Genomic DNA, 22134 nt, shown 5'->3' with positions numbered 1-22134 from the left:
CTTTCCAATACAAGTTTTGTCTACAGCGTAACCAGAAGCCAAAGCTAAATGAGTGAAACGGATCGCTAAAGCGTCGATATGGTGTGGCAGAAATTTGCAGACAAAACGTTAACCCTGAGGCATTGTTGAAGTGATCGACTCTGATAAGAATACACGGTATTTTCTGTCGTTTACACTGTAATGGTGTACTGTCTCTTTTGAGTATTGACTAATATAAATCCCCAATGAATGTCTGTAAACTGTTTGCACAGGTCGGCGGCGTCTTCTTGGCCATTTGCAAATTAAAGTAGGGATCTGATTTCTGCGTTGCAGAATTAATGCTTTTTATTTTAACTGCTTTAAGTCAAATAAAATCTGTCTTCATGTGTTTGACGAATGAGATTACGATTTGGGTTGCCCCCTAAAAATTGGAAACGGTACATCGGTGGCTTCTCCTTCAAATGTAGCCAAGTGAGAACTTTATCAAATGAGAATACCCCTCGGGGGGATTTTTGTTTGTTTGTTTGTTTGCTTAACGCCCAGTCGACCACGAAGGGCCATATCAGGGCGGTGCTGCTTTGACATATAACGTGCGCCACACACAAGACAGAAGTCGCAGCACAGGCTTCATGTCTCACCCAGTCACATTATTCTGACACCGGACCAACCAGTCCTAGCACTAACCCCGTCCTCCGAAAGCGGCGTATGGCTGCCTAAATGGCGGGGTAAAAACGGTCATACACGTAAAAAACCCACTCGTGCAAAAAAACCGAGTGTACGTGGGAGTTTCAGCCCATGAATGCAGAAGAAGAAGAAGAAGAAGCACTAACCCCATAATGCCAGACGCCAGGGGGAACAGCCACTAGATTGCCAATTTTAAAGTCTTAGGTATGACCCGGCCGGGGTTCGAACCCACGACCTCCCGATCACGGGGCGGACGCCTTACCACTAGGCCAACCATGCCGGTCCCCTCGGGGGGATTGGGAGGCGGGATCAGGATGGTTTAGTGCATAACGAGAGCGTTGGCTAGAAAAACTATCAGAGCCCAATTCTTCAAATGTGAAAAGCAATAGAGCTCTTTTCTTTTGCATCAGACACCTGCAGGATCCCAGGAAGGCCAAGAAAAAAAATTCAATGGTTCTGATTCCCCAATCCACCCTACTTTTACCTCCCCACTCCAGAACTTTTTGTGACCCTTCGAAAAAACTATTAATTTACAATGACAAAACTCAAATGACAATTATGCATACTTTGCAAGGAAAGTTGCCCATCTCTGACATCCAGAGGAGACAGTTGGCCATTAAAAAACGACATGTGCCTGTGTAAATAAATGGGAAAAAAGCTTCATTCATCAACAAAGAGTAACCGTACTATAATGGGCCCTAATTTTTTGGGCCTTGTCGAATACAAACTTTCTTCTTTTTTTGTGGCCTAATGTGAAACTTGTTTTGTTCTTTGTGTGAAGCTCTGTATCAAAACATGTAAAGTCCATCAGCTTCAAAATAAAAGTATAAGATCAACACTAAAAACCCACGATCAGTTGGGGGAGTTAGTTACTTCTCATTTCCATTTAACTAACAAGAATGCAAACAAAGCATATATATGTATCCTGCTTGCATTGTGTTAGTTACAAGACTCACTCAGCAAGAACAACAATAATTTATAAAAATATAAAGTGAGACTTGGCTAGTCAAAACCCAAGCAGCAAGACTGTTTGCGCTGTTCTCCGCAAAGCATGTGAACATAGGACCAGTTTTCTTTAACTTTGAGTGCATTTTCAGAGTTAACATGGCTTCAGGAAATGGCAAAAATACAATGGAATCATTTTTGAATCTGTTGTGAGCATTTCAATTTTTGTTGGAATTTTTACTTTGGTCTGAACTACTCCACTAGATCAGGCTGATTCAGAGATTGTTTGACCAAAACTTCAATCAATTTGATTGAAAAATACTGTTGCCACAGTTCTGGCTCAACTTTTTCAAAGCCGGATATGACATCATCAAAGATATTTAATGATTTATTGAAAAAAAGTTGAACACATTTTCAGGGTATTATATCTAGAAGAATTCACCTGTAAAGTTTCATAACATTTCTCGGGTACTTTTGTGGGAATTGCTGTGCACACCCACCGTATACACCCACACACCCTTATCTTAACCCTTACGCTGGTTGTCGCGACATATGTCGCGCTACTTTACGTATACCGTCACCTGGTTGTCGCGACATATGTCGTGGGGCTGTGTCAGTCTGTTTGGTCGGTTCCGATTACCTCCCATGGATGCGAAAACCTATCCTTAGATCTGTATTCACTAGAAATAAGGTCAGTTGGGCCCTGAACCTGTAGATCCAAGTTCTGAAGCACATTTGAGTAGGCGAGTGTCAAAAATACAGGGCACCCAGCTGAGCTGTTGCACATGCTCCAAAATGGCTGCTCCCATAGATCCACGGCGTGATCGCAATGTTTTTCAAGACTTTTTTGATGATTTCTTCGCCGATCCCGATCTTGACGAAGTAGGGGAAGAAGCCTTTTACATTGATTTACAAGATGTAATGCTCGTTGGGGACATTATGGACCTAGATCAGGCCCCAAACAACAGAGACTTCGAAGCAGACGTTCAAGAAGGTTGGAGTAGTGAGAGGGGGGAAGGGGCTACTGTCAACATGCCGTTTGATCGTGAAACTGTTTTGAATGTCGGCGAAGATTTTCCAGAAAACCCACAGCCCTTGGATTTTTTCCGACTGTTTGTTGGTGATGAAATGATCGATCTGTTAGTCGAACAAACGAATGACTACGCTCAACGAAAAATTGACGCTGGAAATCTAAAGCCACACTCACGGTAAGCCTTTCGTCATCGATTTTTGCTCTCTCTCTGTGTCTCTTGCAAACATGTTTTCTTCCGTTTCTTTCTTCTTCCTTTTTGTCCAGGTGAAAAGTTTGTTTTTACTGAAAAACGATATTAGACTATTGATATGAAAGTAGTTTCTGTTCATGTGTGAGTGCTCAAGCAGAAGTGTGTGTCTGGGTTGGCGTGTCAGTGTGTGTGTAGATCTGTGTTCGGGTCGGGCCCGGCCACGAGTTGTTTGTGTGGGGCAACAGAATAATAGACTGTGACTGTGGTTATTATTGGAAGAAGAAGAAGAATGAACTATGACTGGTTACTATTAGAAGAAGAAGATTGACAAGCGGAATGCAGTCGTCAACTGGGTCAGGGATCTATAGTTAGATCTATGACTGGGTGAAGTGTTTATAAGTGTGTTATGTTTGTTTGTTGGTGTGTGTGTGTGTGTGTGTGTGTGTGAGGGGTAAGGGGGTTGTATGTGTCTTTGCACATGCATGTGGATGACTGTGTGCACTGTATGTGGGATAGTTGTGTACGAGTGTGTATGGGGGGAGGGGGGGGGTTGGGGGGTTGTTGGTGTTTATATGTATGTGGGTGAGTGTGTGCACTGTATGTATGATGCCCATGTATGAGAGAGAGAGAGTGAGTGTGTTTGTGTGTGTTTTTAAAAAACAATATGAAATAGAACATTTATTATTTCATCTCCATTTTTCAGGCTACACCGCTGGTTACCTGTCACTCTCGACGAGATGAAGGTTTTCCTGTCGCTGGTTATTGCAACAGGCCTGGTCATCAAGCCTACTATTGAAGAGTACTGGAGCCAGGATGAGATCACCTCCACTCCTTTTTTCACAAAGAACATGTCCCTTGTGAGGTTCCAGGCTATTCTCAGCCACTTCCACCTTGTGGACAACACACGGGCCAACCGCGCAGACCCCCTGTACAAGCTACGGCCATTCTTCACACATCTTCGCACGCAATTCGTCGAGGTGTACACCCCAGAGCAAGACATCAGCTTTGACGAGGCGACATGTCCATGGAAGGGTAGACTGCGATTCCGTGTCTACAACCCAGCAAAGCCAGATAAATTTGGCATCAAGCTTTATGAAGCCTGTGAGGCGAAGTCGGGTTATGTCATTTCCATGGACGTCTATCAGGGTTCCACGCCTCGCACAAACTTGTGTGAGGCTCTTCAACTTGATGAAGACTTGGGCACTACCACTCAAGTCGTGCTGGGTCTTCTTGCCTTTGGCGGTCTTTTGGACAAAGGTCACAGAATTTTCATGGACAACTACTACACCAGTCCTGAATTATTCAACGAACTGTACCTGCTCAACACTTACGCCTGTGGTACAGTTCGAACATCCAGACGCGGCATGCCTGAGGCTTTCAAGAAGCAGAAACGAGGAGCTGACACCATCAAGCTGACGCAAGGACAGACCATCTTCCGGCAAGCTGAGCACCTTCTTGCTGTGAAACACCACGACAAGCGTGATGTGCACATGCTGTCTACAGTGCACCTGCCTCAACATTCCAAGCTCGACAAAGTAAATGACAATGGTGACCCCATCTGGAAACCACTCTGCATTGTTGACTACATCAAGAACATGGGCGGGGTGGACACATCTGATCAGGTCATCAAGAACTATTCTGTGTTAAGGAAGACCGTCAAGTGGTGGAGAAAGCTCTTCTTCTATTTATTCACAGTTGCCATGTGCAATGCCTACTTTCTCCACCGCAAGTTTGCTGGTGTGTCCCTGTCGCATCATGAGTTCCGGAAGCTGCTAGTCCGACAGCTGATCTCATCTTCTCCAGAAGCTCCGAAGCCAGTACCAAGAGGAAGGAAAGCAGTCAACCCCCCCAGACGCATGATTGGTACGCACCGGCCAACCTACAACACCGCCACAGTCAGTGCCAAGAGACAGCGTCCACAACGTGACTGTGTGGCTTGCAACCCAGTAAGGCAGAACAGAGCTGGCTTCAAGAGAAAGCAGTCTGCCTATCAGTGTGAACAATGCCAAGTCACTCTGTGTATTCCCCACTGTTTTGAGGTGTACCACACCAGAAGTGACTACCAAAGAGTCCTCGGGCAGCAGATGGGAGCAGCAGAAGGTGGTCCGCGTGATGGTGCTGGTGACAACTGAACTGCTATAATGACATCACCTGTACTCTGCCATTCTGTCGTGCTATGCAGTCTTTCTTGGGACATTGCAAAGATTTAGTTGTTTCTATTTGTTTTTTTGTTGTACGTGTACCTGCAGTTACATGGACAACCAATTGAAACGTTTCTGATGTGAAGGCGATTTTCACCTGGATTCTTACCTGGATAACTCATACCTACAGTTACCAATGAAGATACTGATACTTGTGACTCCTAGTCTGAGATACTGTACTAGTGTGTGATGACTGAATATCCTTTTGTTGGTGACTGTGGAGTAATTTATGATCAACTGCAGCTTCATTCTGAAAAAAATACCTGTCATCCTTCATTTTCTCCAGGTGCGTCAATTACAGTTTGCTACTGACCCTCCAAAATTGTGTTTGTGTTGTTCCTTGTTCATTTCTGTACAATCTTTATTCAACATGTATTTTTCAAATATGCACACACAAAAAGATAACACATTCTTTAAAATATGACCGATTTTCTTTATTTTTCTCTCTGTTAATTCACCAGTGGCTATGTAACATGTGTTCCGGAATTGCACCAGTGTAAGGGTTAATTCCCTGTCTATCTGAATACATTTAGTCAAATTTTGACGAAAACTTCCAAAAAATTACAATGTGAGGGGTGTCCCCTGTTTTGCACAAGCAGAAAACCAGTAGTCCGTCCAAAAAGAACTCAACTTTAATAATTCAAAACTCACACATGTGTTTTCTTCTTCAGAACACGAATAAGACGACAAAGTACCATGGCTAATAAGTCACCCTCCAAGCAAAAAGCAGCGGAGAGCATGGCTGAACACAAGAAGGATGCTCAGATGATTGTTGTGAGAGTAGAAGGGAACACCACCACAGTCCAGAGCGAAGCCAGTCTTGAAGAGAACAAACTCACAGGAAGCCAAAAAACAGCAGAAAAGCCTCCATCAGTAATGACGTGTAGGTCTGCCCAGAAAGCAGGTACAGATACAGGGCCACCTCCACCTAAGGGTAATGAAGGTAAGGACCCTGGAGTCCCAGCTCCTGTGTCTAAAGAACTATCTTCACCACCTAGAAGAGGAACTCGTAAAAGACCAGTGAGTTCTCCGCATCAACCCGCTGACAATCCTGCTGAGGTGCCTGTGGAGGAAAATGTCGGTGAGAAGACTGACGGCATCATCCAATCTGAAACTAAGACGCCCAGTCATGAAAAGATTTCTAGACGCCCGCGAGGCCCTGCAAGTTCTCCGCATCAACCCGCTGACAATCCTGCAGAGGTGTCGGTGCAGGAAAATGTCAGTGAGAAGCCTGACGGCATCATCGAATCTGAGTCTAAGATGTCCAGTCCTGAAAAAATGTCTAGAGGCCCGCGAGGGGCGTTTGTTCCTAAGTATGAACCCATCCAGACGAGAAAGAGAACCAAGATCCCCATGGAAGCTCTGTCTACACCTAGTCTTGTTTCTCACAGCAGGAAAGACTCACCCACCAAACCACCAAGGTCACGTTTGTCAAAGGTTGAGGTCATGACCCCAGATACCAGTCCGAGACCAAGGGCAGTTCCTAGAAGCATGCTGATCTTGGAACCAGAGCTGCTTCCTCGCAAGTTTAAGAAGAAACGTTCACAACTGGCATCAGCCCTTCAGATCCATACGTCAGCAAGAGTGGAAAAAGACTCATCCATTTCATGGCCTTCAGCATCTGAAGGGGTGAAAACAGTCACGTCATCATCTTTCGAAGTTTCATCTCTGTTGCTGGCGGCGGCAGAAAGTGAGAGTGCAGTCCAGGAGATACAGGTGGAGCAGGGAGAGGACGGCACTTCCTACATTCTCACGTCGGTCCCTGGCGTCCACGGTTCTGCTGGTGCAGCTGCTAGTCAGATCGTGAGGGTTGACCCTGTTCCAGTGACAGAGGGAGGGGCTGACAGTGACACTGTGGTCTCTGAGGCAAACAGCACTTCCAAAGGTGACACTCCAACTAGCCTCCTCCTGCTGGCTGAGGCAGCCTATCCCACAACCGCTGCTACTCCCTCCTCCACACTCCCAACATCAGCAACACAGTCAACGGCCAAAAATCTCAACGCCTCCACAGCCACAAGCCAGAGGCAAAAACCCAACGTCATTCAGGCCAAAGCGGTCTCCTCACCAACTGTTGTGAACGTCACCAGAAAAAGCTCTCCCATCAGTTCGACATCCGCTGCCAAGACGCAGACTCAGAAACCATCAGCTACGACCACCTATCCTTCGAGTCAGTGGACATGCACAGTGTGCGGAGAATTAATGCCAGAGAAGGATCGCGCTCAGCATGTGGCACAACACTTGTATAACGAAGAAGAGGAGGAGGAGTTTGTGTGCGATGCTTGCGGTGAACAGTGCAGGGATGAAGAGGACCTGGAACTGCACATGGCTGTGGAGCACGATGAGGAAGAGGGAGATGAGGAGGATATGAACTTTGATGAAAATGAAGGTGGGCTTTGCAAGTTGGTTGAAACGTTCAACTCTTTTAAGTGCTAAAAATGAAGGTGGATTTTGCAAGTTGGTTGAAACGTTCAACTCTTTTAAGTGCTAAAAATGAAGGTGGGTTTTGCAAGTTGGTTGAAACGTTCAACTCTTTCAAGTGCTAATAGATGGACTCTGGAATATAAACTCTGTCCGGTGTGTATGAGTTGTGAAAGATTAAATACCCTTACGTTAAGTGAGACAAACAATCCACGGGTCAGTCTTCTTCTTCTTCTTCTTCTGCGTTCGTGGGCTGAAACTCCCACGTACACTCGTGTTTTTTGCACGAGTGGAATTTTATATCTATGACCGTTTTTTACCCCGCCATTTAGGCAGCCATACGCCGTTTTCGGAGGAAGCATGCTGGGTATTTTCGTGTTTCTATAACCCACCGAACTCTGACATGGATTACAGGATCTTTTTCGTGCGCACTTGGTCTTGTGCTTGCGTGTACACACGGGGGTGTTCGGACACCGAGGAGAGTCCGCACACAAAGTTGACTCTGAGAAATAAATCTCTCGCCGAACATGGGGACGAACTCACGCTGACAGCGGCCAACTGGATACAAATCCAGCGCGCTACCGACTGAGCTACATCCCCGCCCTTCCACGGGTCAGTCACTAGCAGGGGGTGTGTCTGAAACACGTGGACAAGGAGCACATGTGGATTGTTTGACTCACTAAAACTAACAGCAAGGGTATTCACTCTTTCACAACCCATACAAAGCTATTTCTGAACATTGTCTATTACAAGCAATTGGTGGTTCTGTGGAACCACCCTTTTACGACCTCCAAAAATCTGAGTCTTAAAAAGGATCGGGGAGCCTTCATAAAATGGAGGTAAATGTGTAGCGGTTATGAACAAAAAATCTGAACAAGCAAGGTCTTAAAAGGGAGGAGGTCTACTCTTACAATTCATTGGGGGGGGGGGGGGGGGGGGGGTCTGTCTTTGAAGGGGACTTCCACTGTACATTATCAGTAAGAAAATGGCAGTGACCTAGAAGTTTCAACTTAAAGTTTAGTTTTACAGAGTGATATGTTGCAGTAAAAGATGCCTTCCAGTGCCGTTGAAATTAAAAATGAAAAGACTTTTTACAAAGTAAGTATGTATTATGATAAAAAATGCTGGTGTGTGTAAGTTAGGGTGGGAGATTCTTCAATTTTAAAACGTCTGCGCAGATCTTGAGCTTGACAAAATTAACTGCCTTTCAGCTTCATAAGTTGTGCGTTTTTCTGAATATATTTGTATTGTAAATTATTATGCTAAATGGTAATTTGCGAATTTGGACAGGAAAAGTGGGAGGAGGGTATGTCATCATACACATAGACCTTGGCTAAGGTTTTACACAGATGTTGAAATTGCAGAAAACAACGATACAGAGCAAACAGAAGCTACACAGAGCATCATCAGCACACCAGTAACCACCCCAACACCTGCTTTGTTGAGCACAGCCTCAGGTACACCTGTTCACACCTGCGGGCTGTGCGGCGAGACGTTCCCCTTTGCTGCCTACCTGCGTCAGCACATGAAGAAGAGTCACAGTGAGGCAGGTGCTGTCTTTACCTGTACTGTCTGCTCCAAGAATTTCTCTTCCAAGACAGCACTGGAAAACCACAGTCGCCTGCATCAGGCACCAGGTGGCAGGTAAGTAGTTTGGACACACACACACACACACAGTTGGTTTCTTGACACATGTACATAGCCTTTTATCTGTATTTAAATTCACTTTTTTTTTACAGAATTCTTTGGCTCAGTGTTTTTATTATTCAAAATGAATATATATGAGAGACTTGGTTTTCGTCATTTCACAGTTCCATTTTTGACATGTGTATACACATGTAATGCCCAAAAGTAGCTTACTTTGAGTCACATATATATATATGACGCTGTGCCAAAACGTGCTTTGACGGTCACCCCCTGAGTTTGATTACATTTTTTTTTTTTATCTGTTCGCATCTTTCATGGCAAACCAATGTTTTTTAATGACAAACATAACCCATAGAGATAATAATCATAACCGTGCTAGATATGGTCATTTCTGTTTGAAAATAAAAAAAGAAAGAAACGAGATGCGTGGGTTGAAACGAGTGAGTGTGAATGGGACACTTCAAGGGAACTCAGGATTTTGCTTGTTTGCTTGTTTACCATCAACTTACCTATAACTTACTGTGTGTGTTTGTAGATTAAGTATAAGTCTTCAAATCTGTCCCACAATAAATAAAAATTTCAAACTATTTCTTAAAAAAAAAAGGATTGAAAAGGAACGGTTTCGGTCGTTACACATAATGTCAAATGTGCCTGTGAACGAAAAGTTCGTCTGCTACTCCACTGTGAGCCGTCGTCAACATTCACGTTAATGGCGACTACAAATTGCACTCTTTGAACGTAATTTACCACACAAAAAGCATTAGACCGTGTGCTAGACAGTCTTTCAGCTCTGAAAAGGTCAGTACTTTTTTTTTTGTCAAACGGTAACGTACGAAAATATCCAGATTCGAAAAAAGGTATTCTACATTTTCACGGTAGAAAGATTATTTCGGGAAGCCATCTTTACCCAGAATGCACTCTGTGTTTGATTTCCCAAGATGGCGGCAAAGAAGAGAGAAGGCGAGTGTTTATAATTTTTTGTCAGGCACATCGTACTGGTAACGTTCGCAATAATGTAACGACTGAATTGCAAGTGTTTAGTGTTTTTAAAGCTTTTTAATGCACACTACAACGGCAAAAACGGACTGAAGCGGCAACACCATGTGTTTGCGTCCACACGTGTCTATGTACCGGGCATGAGTGACCTCGGCTTTCAGTCGTTACGTGGACACAGCACAAACTCCATTCAGTTCTACATCTACCAAGTGTAACATCTGACATGCTCAACAGCCTGCAGACTATATTTACAAACTGTTTGTCACTTTGTTTCTGGTTTTAGATGTATTAAATAAGATTATTTTTGTTCTGACAAGATTTCTGTGTTTGTTGCATTTTTAATGAAATGTGTGTGTACTGCTTGCTGTCGGACGTTACACAGGACACAGTGAGCAGATGAATTTATGGGACAATAAAATTGAATTTTGGTTTGGATTTGATGTGAATGTCAATTTCAGCATCTAAGTCAATGATAAAGATTAGATTCAGAAATATCTGGCAAGTAATTATCATACTGTGGCTAGTTGTACTGTGTCCAGTGTAACATCCAACATCAGTCAGGTGCCCGTCTTTATTGATCAATATCTAAAAAACGCTGCTTTCATTTATCTTTTTAAAACTTGAAACATATTCAGGAAACCTCAGTCTTTAATGCTGCAACATCCAACAACAAATATAAACAGTTTTATTTTTGCCTCAAGTGTCCCATTGTAAGGAGGCAGGTTCTGGCACAGCATCATATATATGATATTGGAGAGACTATTAAACAGTTTGTAAAAGAGGTTAGGTATCTTGGAAGCATTCTTGAAATTATCATCTTTAAGGGATTCATCTATTTAGCAAATGAGTTTGTATTGTAACACTTAAACTACTTGTGCATGTGTTTACATCAATTGTATAACTGATAGTAACAAAGGTTTCAACTGTCGTTTATTGCAGCATCACCTTCAAATGCATACGATGTATGGAGCACTTCTATTCCGCAGCTGCCCTCAGTAGCCATGCTCTAAGTTGTGTGAAGAGGTACAGAACTTTAAATACTTAGTTTACATTCAAACAAAACAAAAAGAAAACAAAAAAGAAATCTTTTTTCTCCCAGGTATTTTCATCATGTTTATTTCACTCTTCCTTTTATAAATGACCAGCTTTTTGTTGTTGTTGATGTTTTTGTAATAGACAGAACATTCTTCAGATTCATTCCAGCAAAGAGGGAGAAAGATCATGAGCGTTGTAACTTTGCGTGAAGCTCTGTTCTCGCTAAACTGGTGGTTAACTCATTGTCTCCCAGGTACGGATATATCCGTACCCAGTTATATGGCTCTATCTGACCGGGTATAGATATATCTGCTCAGACTGTTAGCTTCAGTCGCTTCCTGTAACGTCCATCTAACGCCTGCATTCCAGCATATTGATACACAGTTTCTACAATTCTGAGTGACCTGCTGCAGCACAGCTTGTCTCGGCTAAAAAAAAACTCAGTATATGTGGGGTAGAAAGTGTTAAGAAATAATTTAATGAAGGAGTAAAAAGCAATGTCAGTGCTTCTTTTTTGTGAACTTTTCATGTGCATTTTATTTTAATTGATGCCAAACGTACATAATATGGGCTTTGAGTATAAAAAAAACTTCCTCCAACTTTTGCAGAGCTGAACCCGACACTCCTAAGAGAGGGCGTGGCCGGCCCAGAGGGCAGGGTGCGACGCGAACTCATATGACAGACGCTGTGTGCAAAGTTTGCAACAAATCCTTCTCCTCAGACGTGTATCTCCAGGCTCATCAGCTGTCTCACTCATGTACCACAGTGCAGTCTGATGTCCCGAAGACCTATCAGGGCATTCCTGGTGTAAGTAAACCATCTCAGTGACTTGTTAGATTTGGGATTCAGGGAGGTCGTTTGGTGATGATGTAATTCTCAAACTCATTTCAAATCTCCTCCGAAAGCGGTGTATGGCTGTCTGAATGGCGGTGTAAAAACGGTCATACAGGTAAAAACCCACTCGTGGAAAAACATGAGTGAACGTGGGAGTTTCAGCTCATGAATGAAGAAGAAGAAGAAATCGCTGAAAACTTTGCTGTCATTTCGACCAACATTTTTTTCACAGTGGGAGAAAGGTTGAAACCAAAGAATGCATGAAACTGCCACAAATTTGTTGAGATTTGTTACCATTTAAACAAAGTTTTCTCTCAGTAAAGGTTTCAATCATTTTTTATCATAACTAAGTCTTTGGTGGGTTTTGTTGATGATAAACTCTGTGTTATAGAAAGGTGATAACAAAGCTATGGATTAGGACCCATTTACATGGTTTACTTCCTTTTGCTTCTTAGACCTTGTCATTGGCGCTTTGTTTCACTTGGTTATGATTCTCATTCTGACACGACTTATTCAAACCGACAAACAGGAAGGCAAGGACGAGGTTGAGATTATGAAGAATTTTATGGCTTTGCAGTTGCAGTGCCTCTATTGCACAGACAAGTTCCGTCACATTGGTTCTCTGAAGGAACACATCCTTGACAAACATCCGACGGCGTTCCCATTCAGGTGTCGGATTTGCCACCGAGGTTTCTCCCGAGATAACTCGCGCATTGCACACGAGCAAACTCACCAGACGGAGAAACTGTTCTCCTGCTCGCAATGCGGAGAGGGCTTCACACTGCAGTCTTATCTCAACAGGCACATGAAATACAGGCACTTGAAACTGGTGAGTTTGTGTGTATCATTGTATGTGACTTTGTGAGTGTGGTTTGCTTTGCACAGTGTGCTGAAAGAAAACTGAAAAGTGGCAGAAAGAAAATTCTATCATGAGATTTTTGGTCTTTAAATCATTTCTTGCATAACAAAGTGTAAGAAAGTAAATTGTACCATGAGATTTGTGTCTCTTTCTTTCCCATTATCTGTTCAATATTCCAAAGAATGTTTCTTTTTTTTGTTTCGGGGGTGGTCTTGTCTTGCTTTGCACGGGTTTGTATGGGTAGAACAGTGGATAAATGTCCCATTTTCCAATTCATATGCTGGGCTTTTCAGACAATTTTTGACTCACATGCGAAGCAAAAGTGAGTCTATGTACTCACCCGAGTCGTCCGTCCGGACGTCCGTCCGTCCGTCCGTCCGGAAAACTTTAACGTTGGATATTTCTTGGACACTATTCAGTCTATCAGTACCAAATTTGGCAAGATGGTGTATGATGACAAGGCCCCAAAAAACATACATAGCATCTTGACCTTGCTTCAAGGTCAAGGTCGCAGGGGCCATAAATGTTGCCTAAAAAACAGCTATTTTTCATATTTTTCCCATTTTCTCTGAAGTTTTTGAGATTCAATACCTCACCTATATATGATATATAGGGCAAAGTAAGCCCCATCTTTTGATACCAGTTTGGTTTACCTTGCTTCAAGGTCAAGGTCACAGGAGCTCTTCAAAGTTGGATTGTATACATATTTTGAAGTGACCTTGACCCTGAACTATGGAAGATAACTGTTTCAAACTTAAAAATTATGTGGGGCACATGTTATGCTTTCATCATGAGACACATTCGGTCACATATGATCAAGGTCAAGGTCACTTTGACCCTTATGAAATGTGACCAAAATAAGGTAGTGAACCACTAAAAGTGACCATATCTCATGGTAGAAAGAGCCAATAAGCACCATTGTACTTCCTATGTCTTGAATTAACAGCTTTGTGTTGCATGACCTTGGATGACCTGGTCAAGGTCACATGTATTTTGGTAGGAAAAATGTGTAAAGCATGTGAGTCGTATGGGCTTTGCCCTTCTTGTTTCTTGCTCAGTGTCACATTTTCCAATTCATATGCTGGGCTTTTCAGACAAGATTTCCTTGCTCAATGTGTCACATTTTCCAATTCATATGCTGGGCTTTTCAGACAAGATTTCCTTGCTCAATGTGTCACATTTTCCAATTCATATGCTGGGCTTTTCAGACAAGATTTTCTTGCTCAATGTGTCACATTTTCCAATTCATATGCTGGGCTTTTCAGACAAGATTCCCTTGCTCATTGTGTCATGTTTTCCAATTCATATGCTGGGCTTTTCAGACCTGGTTTCCTTGCTCAGTGTGTCACAGTTTCCAATTCTTGGCTTTTCAGACCAGATTTCCTTGCTCGATGTGTCACAAGGACTTTGTACGGCAAGCTGACCTCATCAAACACCATCGTGTACACACTGGAGAGAAGCCCTACGTGTGTGAGGAGTGTGGACATGGCTTTGGGCAGCAGTCTAACTACAAGTGAGTGGCCACATTTCACTTCTGCTTGAGGACAAGATTGCACTAAGAAAACATGGTTTGGGACATGTATTGATGTAGCTATTGTAAAAACATGGTTTGGGACATGTATTGTAGCTATTGTAAAAACATGGTTTGGGACATGTATTGATGTAGCTATTGTAAAAACATGGTTTGGGACATGTATTGATGTAGCTATTGTAAAACCATGGTTTGGGACATGTATTGATGTAGCTATTGTAAAAACATGGTTTGGGACATGTATTGATGTAGCTATTGTAAATACATGTTTTGGGACATGTATTGATGTAGCTATTGTAAAAACATGGTTTGGGACATGTATTGATGTAGCTATTGTAAAACCATGGTTTGGGACATGTATTGATGTAGCTATTGTAAAAACATGGTTTGGGACATGTATTGATGTAGCTATTGTAAAAACATGGTTTGGGACATGTATTGATGTAGCTATTGTAAAAACATGGTTTGGGACATGTATTGATGTAGCTATTGTAAAAACATGGTTTGGGACACATAGTTGTTTAACATACTGCTTTTTTCACCAAGATTAGTAAAATCAGGCTTGTCGAAACCCTGAGGCCGAGACAGTGCTAAAGCATTGTCATGGTAACACAAGCTTTGATTTTATAGCTTGTTTTCAATTCAAACACAACATATCCATGACAACGTGGAATTTTGGTGTAAGTTGATTCTTGGCGATTTTGATGTTTTTGAGCTTTAGACTAAGTTACGATTGAAAATGCACGATTAGACATTCATTTATCTTTCATCTATACGAGGAACGAATATAAACACTATTTTATTGTCCTTCTCCTAAAAAAAAAAATTAAACGAGTTACGCCAAATTCTTTTTATGACGTTGGTATGTAAGTTGAGAAGTATGGCATGATAATCTTTCTTTTTTGTTGTTGGTGTGCCTGTCCCGACTCTTGTTTCTTGTCCCAGTATAATCTCACACTGCCCCGTCCCAGGATTCACTGCTCCATCCACATCTGAATTTCGTTCCGCTGCCAGACTTGTCGATTTTACAGACACTCCATGATAACCTTGACCGTTTTGTAAGTCAACCAGACGGGTCGGTTTTACATTTATTTGTAACTGCAGGTATCACATGATGCGACACCGAGGGGAGAAGCCTCACGTCTGCCCCATGTGCGACAAAGGTTTCCGTGTGCCGTCTCACCTGAAGATGCACATGCAACAACACCTTAACGAGCGATTCACCTGTTACATCTGTGACAAGGTCTTCTCTCAGAGTCGCTACCTGCAGAGGCACATGAGGATACATGATGCGGTATATATTTGATTTGATTTTGTACTCCAGAGCTATTTACTTCAAAAGACACGTCAAGCGTTTCAGTGTTTGATATGTCTGTCAAGCAAAAGTGAAGATTTTCTGTTTGAACTCTTTCCTCCTCATAAAGGGTCTGTCATCATTTGTATGTGTTAGGGCGGGGATGTAGCTCAGTCGGTAGCGCGCTGGATTTGTATCCAGTTGGCCGCTGTCAGCGTGAGTTCGTCCCCACGTTCGGCGAGAGATTTATTTCTCAGAGTCAACTTTGTGTGCAGACTCTCCTCGGTGTCCGAACACCCCCGTGTGTACACGCAAGCACAAGACCAAGTGCGCACGAAAAAGATCCTGTAATCCATGTCAGAGTTCAGTGGGTTATAGAAACACGAAAATACCCAGCATGCTTCCTCCGAAAGCGGCGTATGGCTGCCTAAATGGCGGGGTAAAAACGGTCATACACGTAAAATTCCACTCGTGCAAAACACGAGTGTACGTGGGAGTTTCAGCCCACGAACGCAGAAGAAGATTTGTATGTGTTTTCTGGACTGGCAGCTTGCAGCTCCCTTTAATGATGGAGTACACCACCAAAGACCTGTCCTGGCTTTTACATGGGATGAGAGCGGCCTTCTGCTTTGACACATACCAAAAATCAACAACCTGAATGTTTCCCAGAGTGGTCATGTTTTGCTGAACTTATTTCTTAACTCACACTTTTGTCAATCTGTGAAATTAATTCAGCAAAAAATACCTTAGGCATGTGTCCAAGTGAAGGGATGCCCCTATTCCCTGTAAAAGCCCGGACAGGCGAGAATGGAGGTTTGAACAAACAGAGAGTAGCGACCCTTGCAAAGTATTGGTGGGTTTAAACGATTTTCAGGCAGTCTTCATACCCCACATGCAACAAAATGCCACTCATCTCCTATTTGTTTATATACAGTAAGATAAACTGGTCTTTGTTAACATGTTTAGTTTAGTGCCCCCACCACAGCCAACACCCCTTTTTTGTTGCGGAGAAAATAAGATTTGTAACACTTCTTCTGTTTCTCTGTTCATGGGCTGAAACTCCCACGTTCACTCGTGTTTTTTTGGCACGAGTGGATGTTTACGTGTATAACTTGTTTTCACCCCGTCATTCAGGCAGCATACGCCGATTTCAGGGGGACAATAGTGGTTAAGTTGAAAGACTTGAACAGAAAACCCGAGCAAGCCGAGTGATAAAAGGAGGGAAGTCTGAGTTAGTGGGGTCTTAAATGAAGGATTCCACTGTTTTTCTATAGAGTTTGTTACACTGCTCATCGTTGTCTTGTTATGTTCCAGCGGTCCAGACAGTATAGAGAGAGTCTCTTGCCATCGTCCTCCATCACGAACACCAGCAACAACAGCGGCATCGGCGAATCCGTCACGGTGTACACCACGACCTCCAACACCCAGCCACCTAGGACAGAACAACAAGTCATCCTTGACGGGGAGGGCACCGACGTCTCAGAGCACGTCGTCGTTCAGGACTTGAACGGGGAGGTGGAACCCGTCATCGAATTCATCATCGACAAAGGGGAGGATGGCGAGCACGGCAAGAGAGTGGAGGAGGTGGACTCGGACGGCAACATCGTCGTCAGGACAAGCAGTCACCCGGAGGGCACCCCGGGCCTGCTGAAAGTGGAAATCGAAGGGAGGACGGCCTCCGGGGAGGGGACAGAAGAACAGGCGTACGTGAACCCCGACGAAGGGACGAGCGTGGTGGTGGGGGACTTCTCGGAAGGGGAGGGGGGGAGCATGGAGGACGGGAACGTGACGATCCCCTTCAAAGACCTGACGCAGCTGATTGGAGGGAAGCACTACAACTGTGACGTGTGCTGCCAGAGCTTCAGCATCCAGCCCAACTCCACCTACAACATGATCCACACGGGCCAGAGCCACATCCTGGTCATCAGTCTCAACGACCACAGTCATCACGCACAGGCAGATTCCTAGTGCAGTCTCAATGACCACAGCCATCACCAACAGGCAGATTCCTAGTGCAGTCTCAATGACCACAGCCATCACCAACAGGCAGATTCCTAGTGCAGTCTCAATGACCACAGTCATCGCCAACAGGCAGATTCCTAGTGCAGTATGGTGATTGCCATGTGAAGAGAAAGAGAAATTCAAGTTTTATGCCCTCAGGGCAAATCCATTAGGGGCATGTTCCCGGGTTTTACCCTGACTTAAGATGAGATACACAAGTGTATGCGTGATTAGGTGGTATTGGCTAATTATGGCAGAATGACCAAAGTCTTTTTCGTGCCACTGTGGTGACTCAAGGGTGGAAAATGGATACCGTCTCTGGGTCTGCACATAAAGTTGACCCGTGTCTGGCGCGGCCAGGATTTAAACCCGCGACCCTAGGAACATAAGTCCAGTGCTCTACCACCTGAGCAACCCAGGTCCCCATGTGAAGAAGGAGCCGTTGTTGTAATATTGCAACTGCTGTTTGATGTACTGTGAATTTGGATTACAATTGAATCCCCTTTTAAAAATTATAAAGCTTACCCTGTTTTACTATCCTGCTTTCTTTGGTTTTATGTTAATAATAGGGGAGGGGGGGGGAGGGAGTTCCTCTGTTCCAGGAAAGCTAATCGGGTCCATAGATTTCACCTGTTTGACATAGAAACAGCTCCTATGGAGCCCACATACCTATGTTCTGAAAGAGCTTCCATACGTCTACAGGGATTTCAAAACCTCATGAGCCACAAGTCTAAACAATTTGTTTCTCATTTCTTCTAAATCCATAAATCACTGTCTCATTCTTTGTTGTTTTATGTTTTTATATGACAATAGTTTGTGTTATGTTATATGAAGTCTTATATCGCGCGCGTATCTCCAGACTCGGACTCAAGGCGCAGGGATCTATTTATGCCATGTGAGATGGAATTTTTTTACACAATACATCACGCATTCACATCGACCAGCAGATCGCAGCCATTTTGTCAATCGTGGAATCTGTAACGTGCACACCCCAATGTAGTGTACACGAAGGGACCTCGGTTTTTCGTCTCATCCGAAAGACTATAGTTTGTGTGTGTGTTTGTGTCCTTAAACACATATTTCTTTTTCAGAATTACTGTTTTGTGTAGGACACTGTGTTTGCACAGTAACATGAGACTTAAATTTTCTTGCAGTTATAAGTCAAAGTTTTGAACTTCAATAAATGTACAGTTAAACTTTTCAGAAAATCTTTTAAACGCTGAAAGAGAGCATATGGTGGTGGTGAATGAGACATTGTACGTGTGTAAGTGTGTGTGTAAGTGTGTGTGTAAGTGTGTGTGACCGTGATCATTCTCTCAAACTACATGGATTACCTCTTCATACTCTCAAGTGCTCTTGTGGCCACAGATAAACATGATACATGTACACATGTGTCACAATACAAAATTGAAAAGCAAATAAAATATACCAAAGAAAACCCTAGGCACATGAAATACCTTTCTGGTGATTTAAAAACATAAACAATGCCACAAGATGAATTGAAATTTGTAAACACAGACACCAGCACACGCTGCCGCACACACAGATGATCCGCACAGCCTCTTTGTAAGTTTAATACATGTTCTATATGATATGAGTGTATAATACAAATACAAACTGTACTGACTTCCATGCTTTTAACAAGCACAAAATGTTAGAGGAAAAAAAGTATTTACTGAACACAAAATGCACTGATTGTACAGTAGTTCTATTTTATGAACCAAAGGTAACTGCTGGCACATCATTTTGTGATATTATCAGTGATAAGAAAAAATGTGATAGAAGGCGAGGACACACAACATTATTTTTTTTTCTCAACAAATGGCACAATTACATCTTGCAAGAGGCTGAACATGTCGTATTGGAGCACAGTGGAAATCCCCTTTTGAAACCACAGATTTAGGACATTTTCCAGTTTTAAGACTTAAGATTTTTTTGTTTCATAACATCTGTCAATTTATCCCCAGTTCAGGGGCGGGGATGTAGCTCAGTCGATAGCGCGCTGGATTTGTATCCAGTTGGCCGCTGTCAGCGTGAGTTCGTCCCCACGTTCGGCGAGAGATTTATTTCTCAGAGTCTCCTCGGTGTCCGAACTCCCCCCGTGTGTACACGCAAGCACAAGACCAAGTGCGCACGGAAAAGATCCTGCAATCCATGTCAGAGTTCGGTGGGTTATAGAAACACGAAAATACCCAGCATGCTTCCTCCGAAAGCGGCGTATGGCTGCCTAAATGGCAGGGTAAAAACGGTCATACCTGTAAAAGCCGTGCGAGTTTCAGCCCATGAACGAACAAACAAACAAACAAACAAACATCCCCAGTTCAATTTGAGATTCGCTCCTTTTGTCATTGTAGACTTGATTTTCTCACATTTGTGGAGGTCTTAAAAGGGTGGTGTGGGGGGTCCACTGTAACAGAATTTATTCGCACATGCCTGGATATTCGTTGGAAATAAACTATGACCAGACAGAATTGCAACTCAAAATTCTGCCAGTACATTGTGACAAAAACAACAGAATAATGGTGGTCATCATCTTTTCTGAGATTGATTTCCTTCCTTGACTGTAAACGACTGTGTTAGAAATCAAAATCGTTCAGAAAGTCTTGTGAGTGAGTACTGGGTACTAATATGAATCAAGTTAATATACTAAAAATAGTGCTTGAAACAGATATACAATGTATTCCTAATGTGCCAAAAATAAGAATAAGACAAGTCGCGTAAGGCGACAATACTACATTTAGTCAAGCTGTGGAACTCACAGAATGAAACTGAACGCACTGCATTTTTTTCACAATGACCGTAGTCCGCCGCTAGTGCAAAAGGCAGTGAAAGTGACGAGCCTGTACATGTTAAGCGCGGTAGCGGTTGCGCTGTGCTGCATAGCATGCTTTACTGTACCTCTCTTCGTTTTAACTTTCTGAGCGTGTTTTTAATCCAAACATATCGTATCTATATGTTTTTGGAATCAGGAACCGACATGGAAAAAGATGAAATTGTTTTTAAAACATTGCGGTCAAGTTTTGACTAAATGTTTTAACATAGAGGGTGAATCGAGACGAGGATCGTGGTGTGTGTGTCTGTGTGTGTGTGTTGAGCGATTCAGACTAAACTACTGGACCGATCTTTATGAAATTTGACATGAGAGTTCCTGGGAATGATATCCCCAGACATTTTTTTTCTTCATTTTTTGATAAATACCTTTGATGACGTCATATCCGGCTTTTTGTAAAAGTTGAGGCGGCACTGTCACACCATCATTTTTCAATCAAATTGATTGACATTTTGGCAAAGCAATCTTCGACGAAGGCCGGACTTCGGTATTGCATTTCAGCTTGGTGGCTTAAAAACTAATGAATGAGTTTGATCATTAAAAATCAGAAACTTTTGATTAAAATTATTTTTTTATTAAACGATCTAAAAACAATTTCATCTTATTCTTCGTCATTTTCTGATTCCAAAAACATATACATGTTATATGTGGATTACAAACAAGCTCTGAAAATTAAAAATATGAAAATTATGATTAAAATTAATTTTCCCAAATCGATTTAAAAACAATTTCATCTTATTCCTTGTCTGTCCCTGATTCCAAAAAACATATAGATATGATATGTTTGGATTAAAAACAAACTCAGTAAGCTAAAAAGAATAGAGATACAGAAAAGCGTGTTATCCTGCTCAGCGCAACCTCTACCGCACTATACTGGCTTGTCGATTTCACTGCCTTTGCCACGAGCGGTGGACTGACGAAACTACGAGAGTGCGTTCAGTTTCATTCTGTGAGTTTGACAGCTTGACTAAATGTTGTTATTTTGCCTTACGCGACTTGTTTTGTATTAATATCAGAGACAAACTAAGGCCAAAAAAAAAAAATTGTCTGTTTAGGGTAACATGACCAAAAAAAGTAGGGTCGGTAGGTAGGTAAAGTTTTTTTTTTTTTTTTTTTTTTTTTTTTTTTTTTTGTAAATGCTATGTTGGCTGAACATTCACTTCTTATATTTGATGAATACATGTTTCAAAACTAACGTATAAATAAAACAGAGAGAAAGGGAGAGAAAGAAACGCCAAATGTCTCTTTTTAGCATTTTTACCTCTTTTTTTATTTTTTTATTTTGAAATCAAAAAAAAGTTTTTGGGTCGGCGCCAAATCGATAGGGTCGGTCGGGTTACTCTAAACAGACAATTTTTTTTTTTTTGGCCTAAGAGTGAAATCATTAAATCATTACATCCCATCAACTGTTTTTTTAATTTTTTTAATATTCCAAATGGCGTCACCATGCAGTTTTAAACTCCTGCAGGAATCTGACTCTGTGAAAGATGATTTCAGGAGCATTGATAAACGACTTGTCAACGAGAAGTCTGAGCTCTCAACATGTTTGACTCTACTGAACTTTTTGATGTCTTTGATTCTTCCATAGATGTGTCAAGGGATATCTATGATTCTTCCTACAGTGGTTGAACTAAACCTTGCTATTAACTTAATTAAG

At 42.5% G+C, this 22134-nt stretch overlaps 2 protein-coding genes across 2 annotated transcripts; both read left to right on the top strand.

The window, feature by feature from the left end:
- The first annotated feature begins 40 nt into the window (after positions 1-40).
- On the top strand, positions 41-18891 carry LOC138971136 (uncharacterized). Its single transcript, XM_070343767.1, has 9 exons — positions 41-156; positions 5704-7418; positions 8815-9094; positions 11033-11116; positions 11737-11935; positions 12540-12791; positions 14195-14334; positions 15457-15646; positions 16961-18891. The coding sequence occupies exons 2-9, from the start codon at positions 5729-5731 to the stop codon at positions 17612-17614; spliced, it is 3489 nt and encodes a 1162-aa protein (XP_070199868.1). The 5' UTR covers positions 41-156; positions 5704-5728; the 3' UTR covers positions 17615-18891.
- LOC138971137 (piggyBac transposable element-derived protein 4-like) lies at positions 166-5690 on the top strand. Its single transcript, XM_070343768.1, has 2 exons — positions 166-2816; positions 3535-5690. The coding sequence occupies exons 1-2, from the start codon at positions 2404-2406 to the stop codon at positions 4961-4963; spliced, it is 1842 nt and encodes a 613-aa protein (XP_070199869.1). The 5' UTR covers positions 166-2403; the 3' UTR covers positions 4964-5690.
- Positions 18892-22134: the final 3243 nt, after the last annotated feature.

Source organism: Littorina saxatilis, linkage group LG7, assembly GCF_037325665.1.
Source record: "Littorina saxatilis isolate snail1 linkage group LG7, US_GU_Lsax_2.0, whole genome shotgun sequence".
Taxonomy (NCBI): Eukaryota; Metazoa; Mollusca; class Gastropoda; order Littorinimorpha; family Littorinidae; genus Littorina; species Littorina saxatilis.
This window is presented reverse-complemented; position numbering and strand designations above follow the sequence as displayed.

Bases quoted from the DNA above. Each gene is read 5' to 3' on its own strand.
- LOC138971137 (XM_070343768.1), top strand. From the start codon at position 2,404: ATGGCTGCTCCCATAGATCCACGGCGTGATCGCAATGTTTTTCAAGAC. The intron at 2,817-3,534 runs GTAAGCCTTTCG...TCCATTTTTCAG, and splicing joins AATCTAAAGCCACACTCACG to GCTACACCGCTGGTTACCTG.
- LOC138971136 (XM_070343767.1), top strand. From the start codon at position 5,729: ATGGCTAATAAGTCACCCTCCAAGCAAAAAGCAGCGGAGAGCATGGCT. The intron at 9,095-11,032 runs GTAAGTAGTTTG...CGTTTATTGCAG, and splicing joins CATCAGGCACCAGGTGGCAG to CATCACCTTCAAATGCATAC. The intron at 12,792-14,194 runs GTGAGTTTGTGT...TTGGCTTTTCAG, and splicing joins AATACAGGCACTTGAAACTG to ACCAGATTTCCTTGCTCGAT.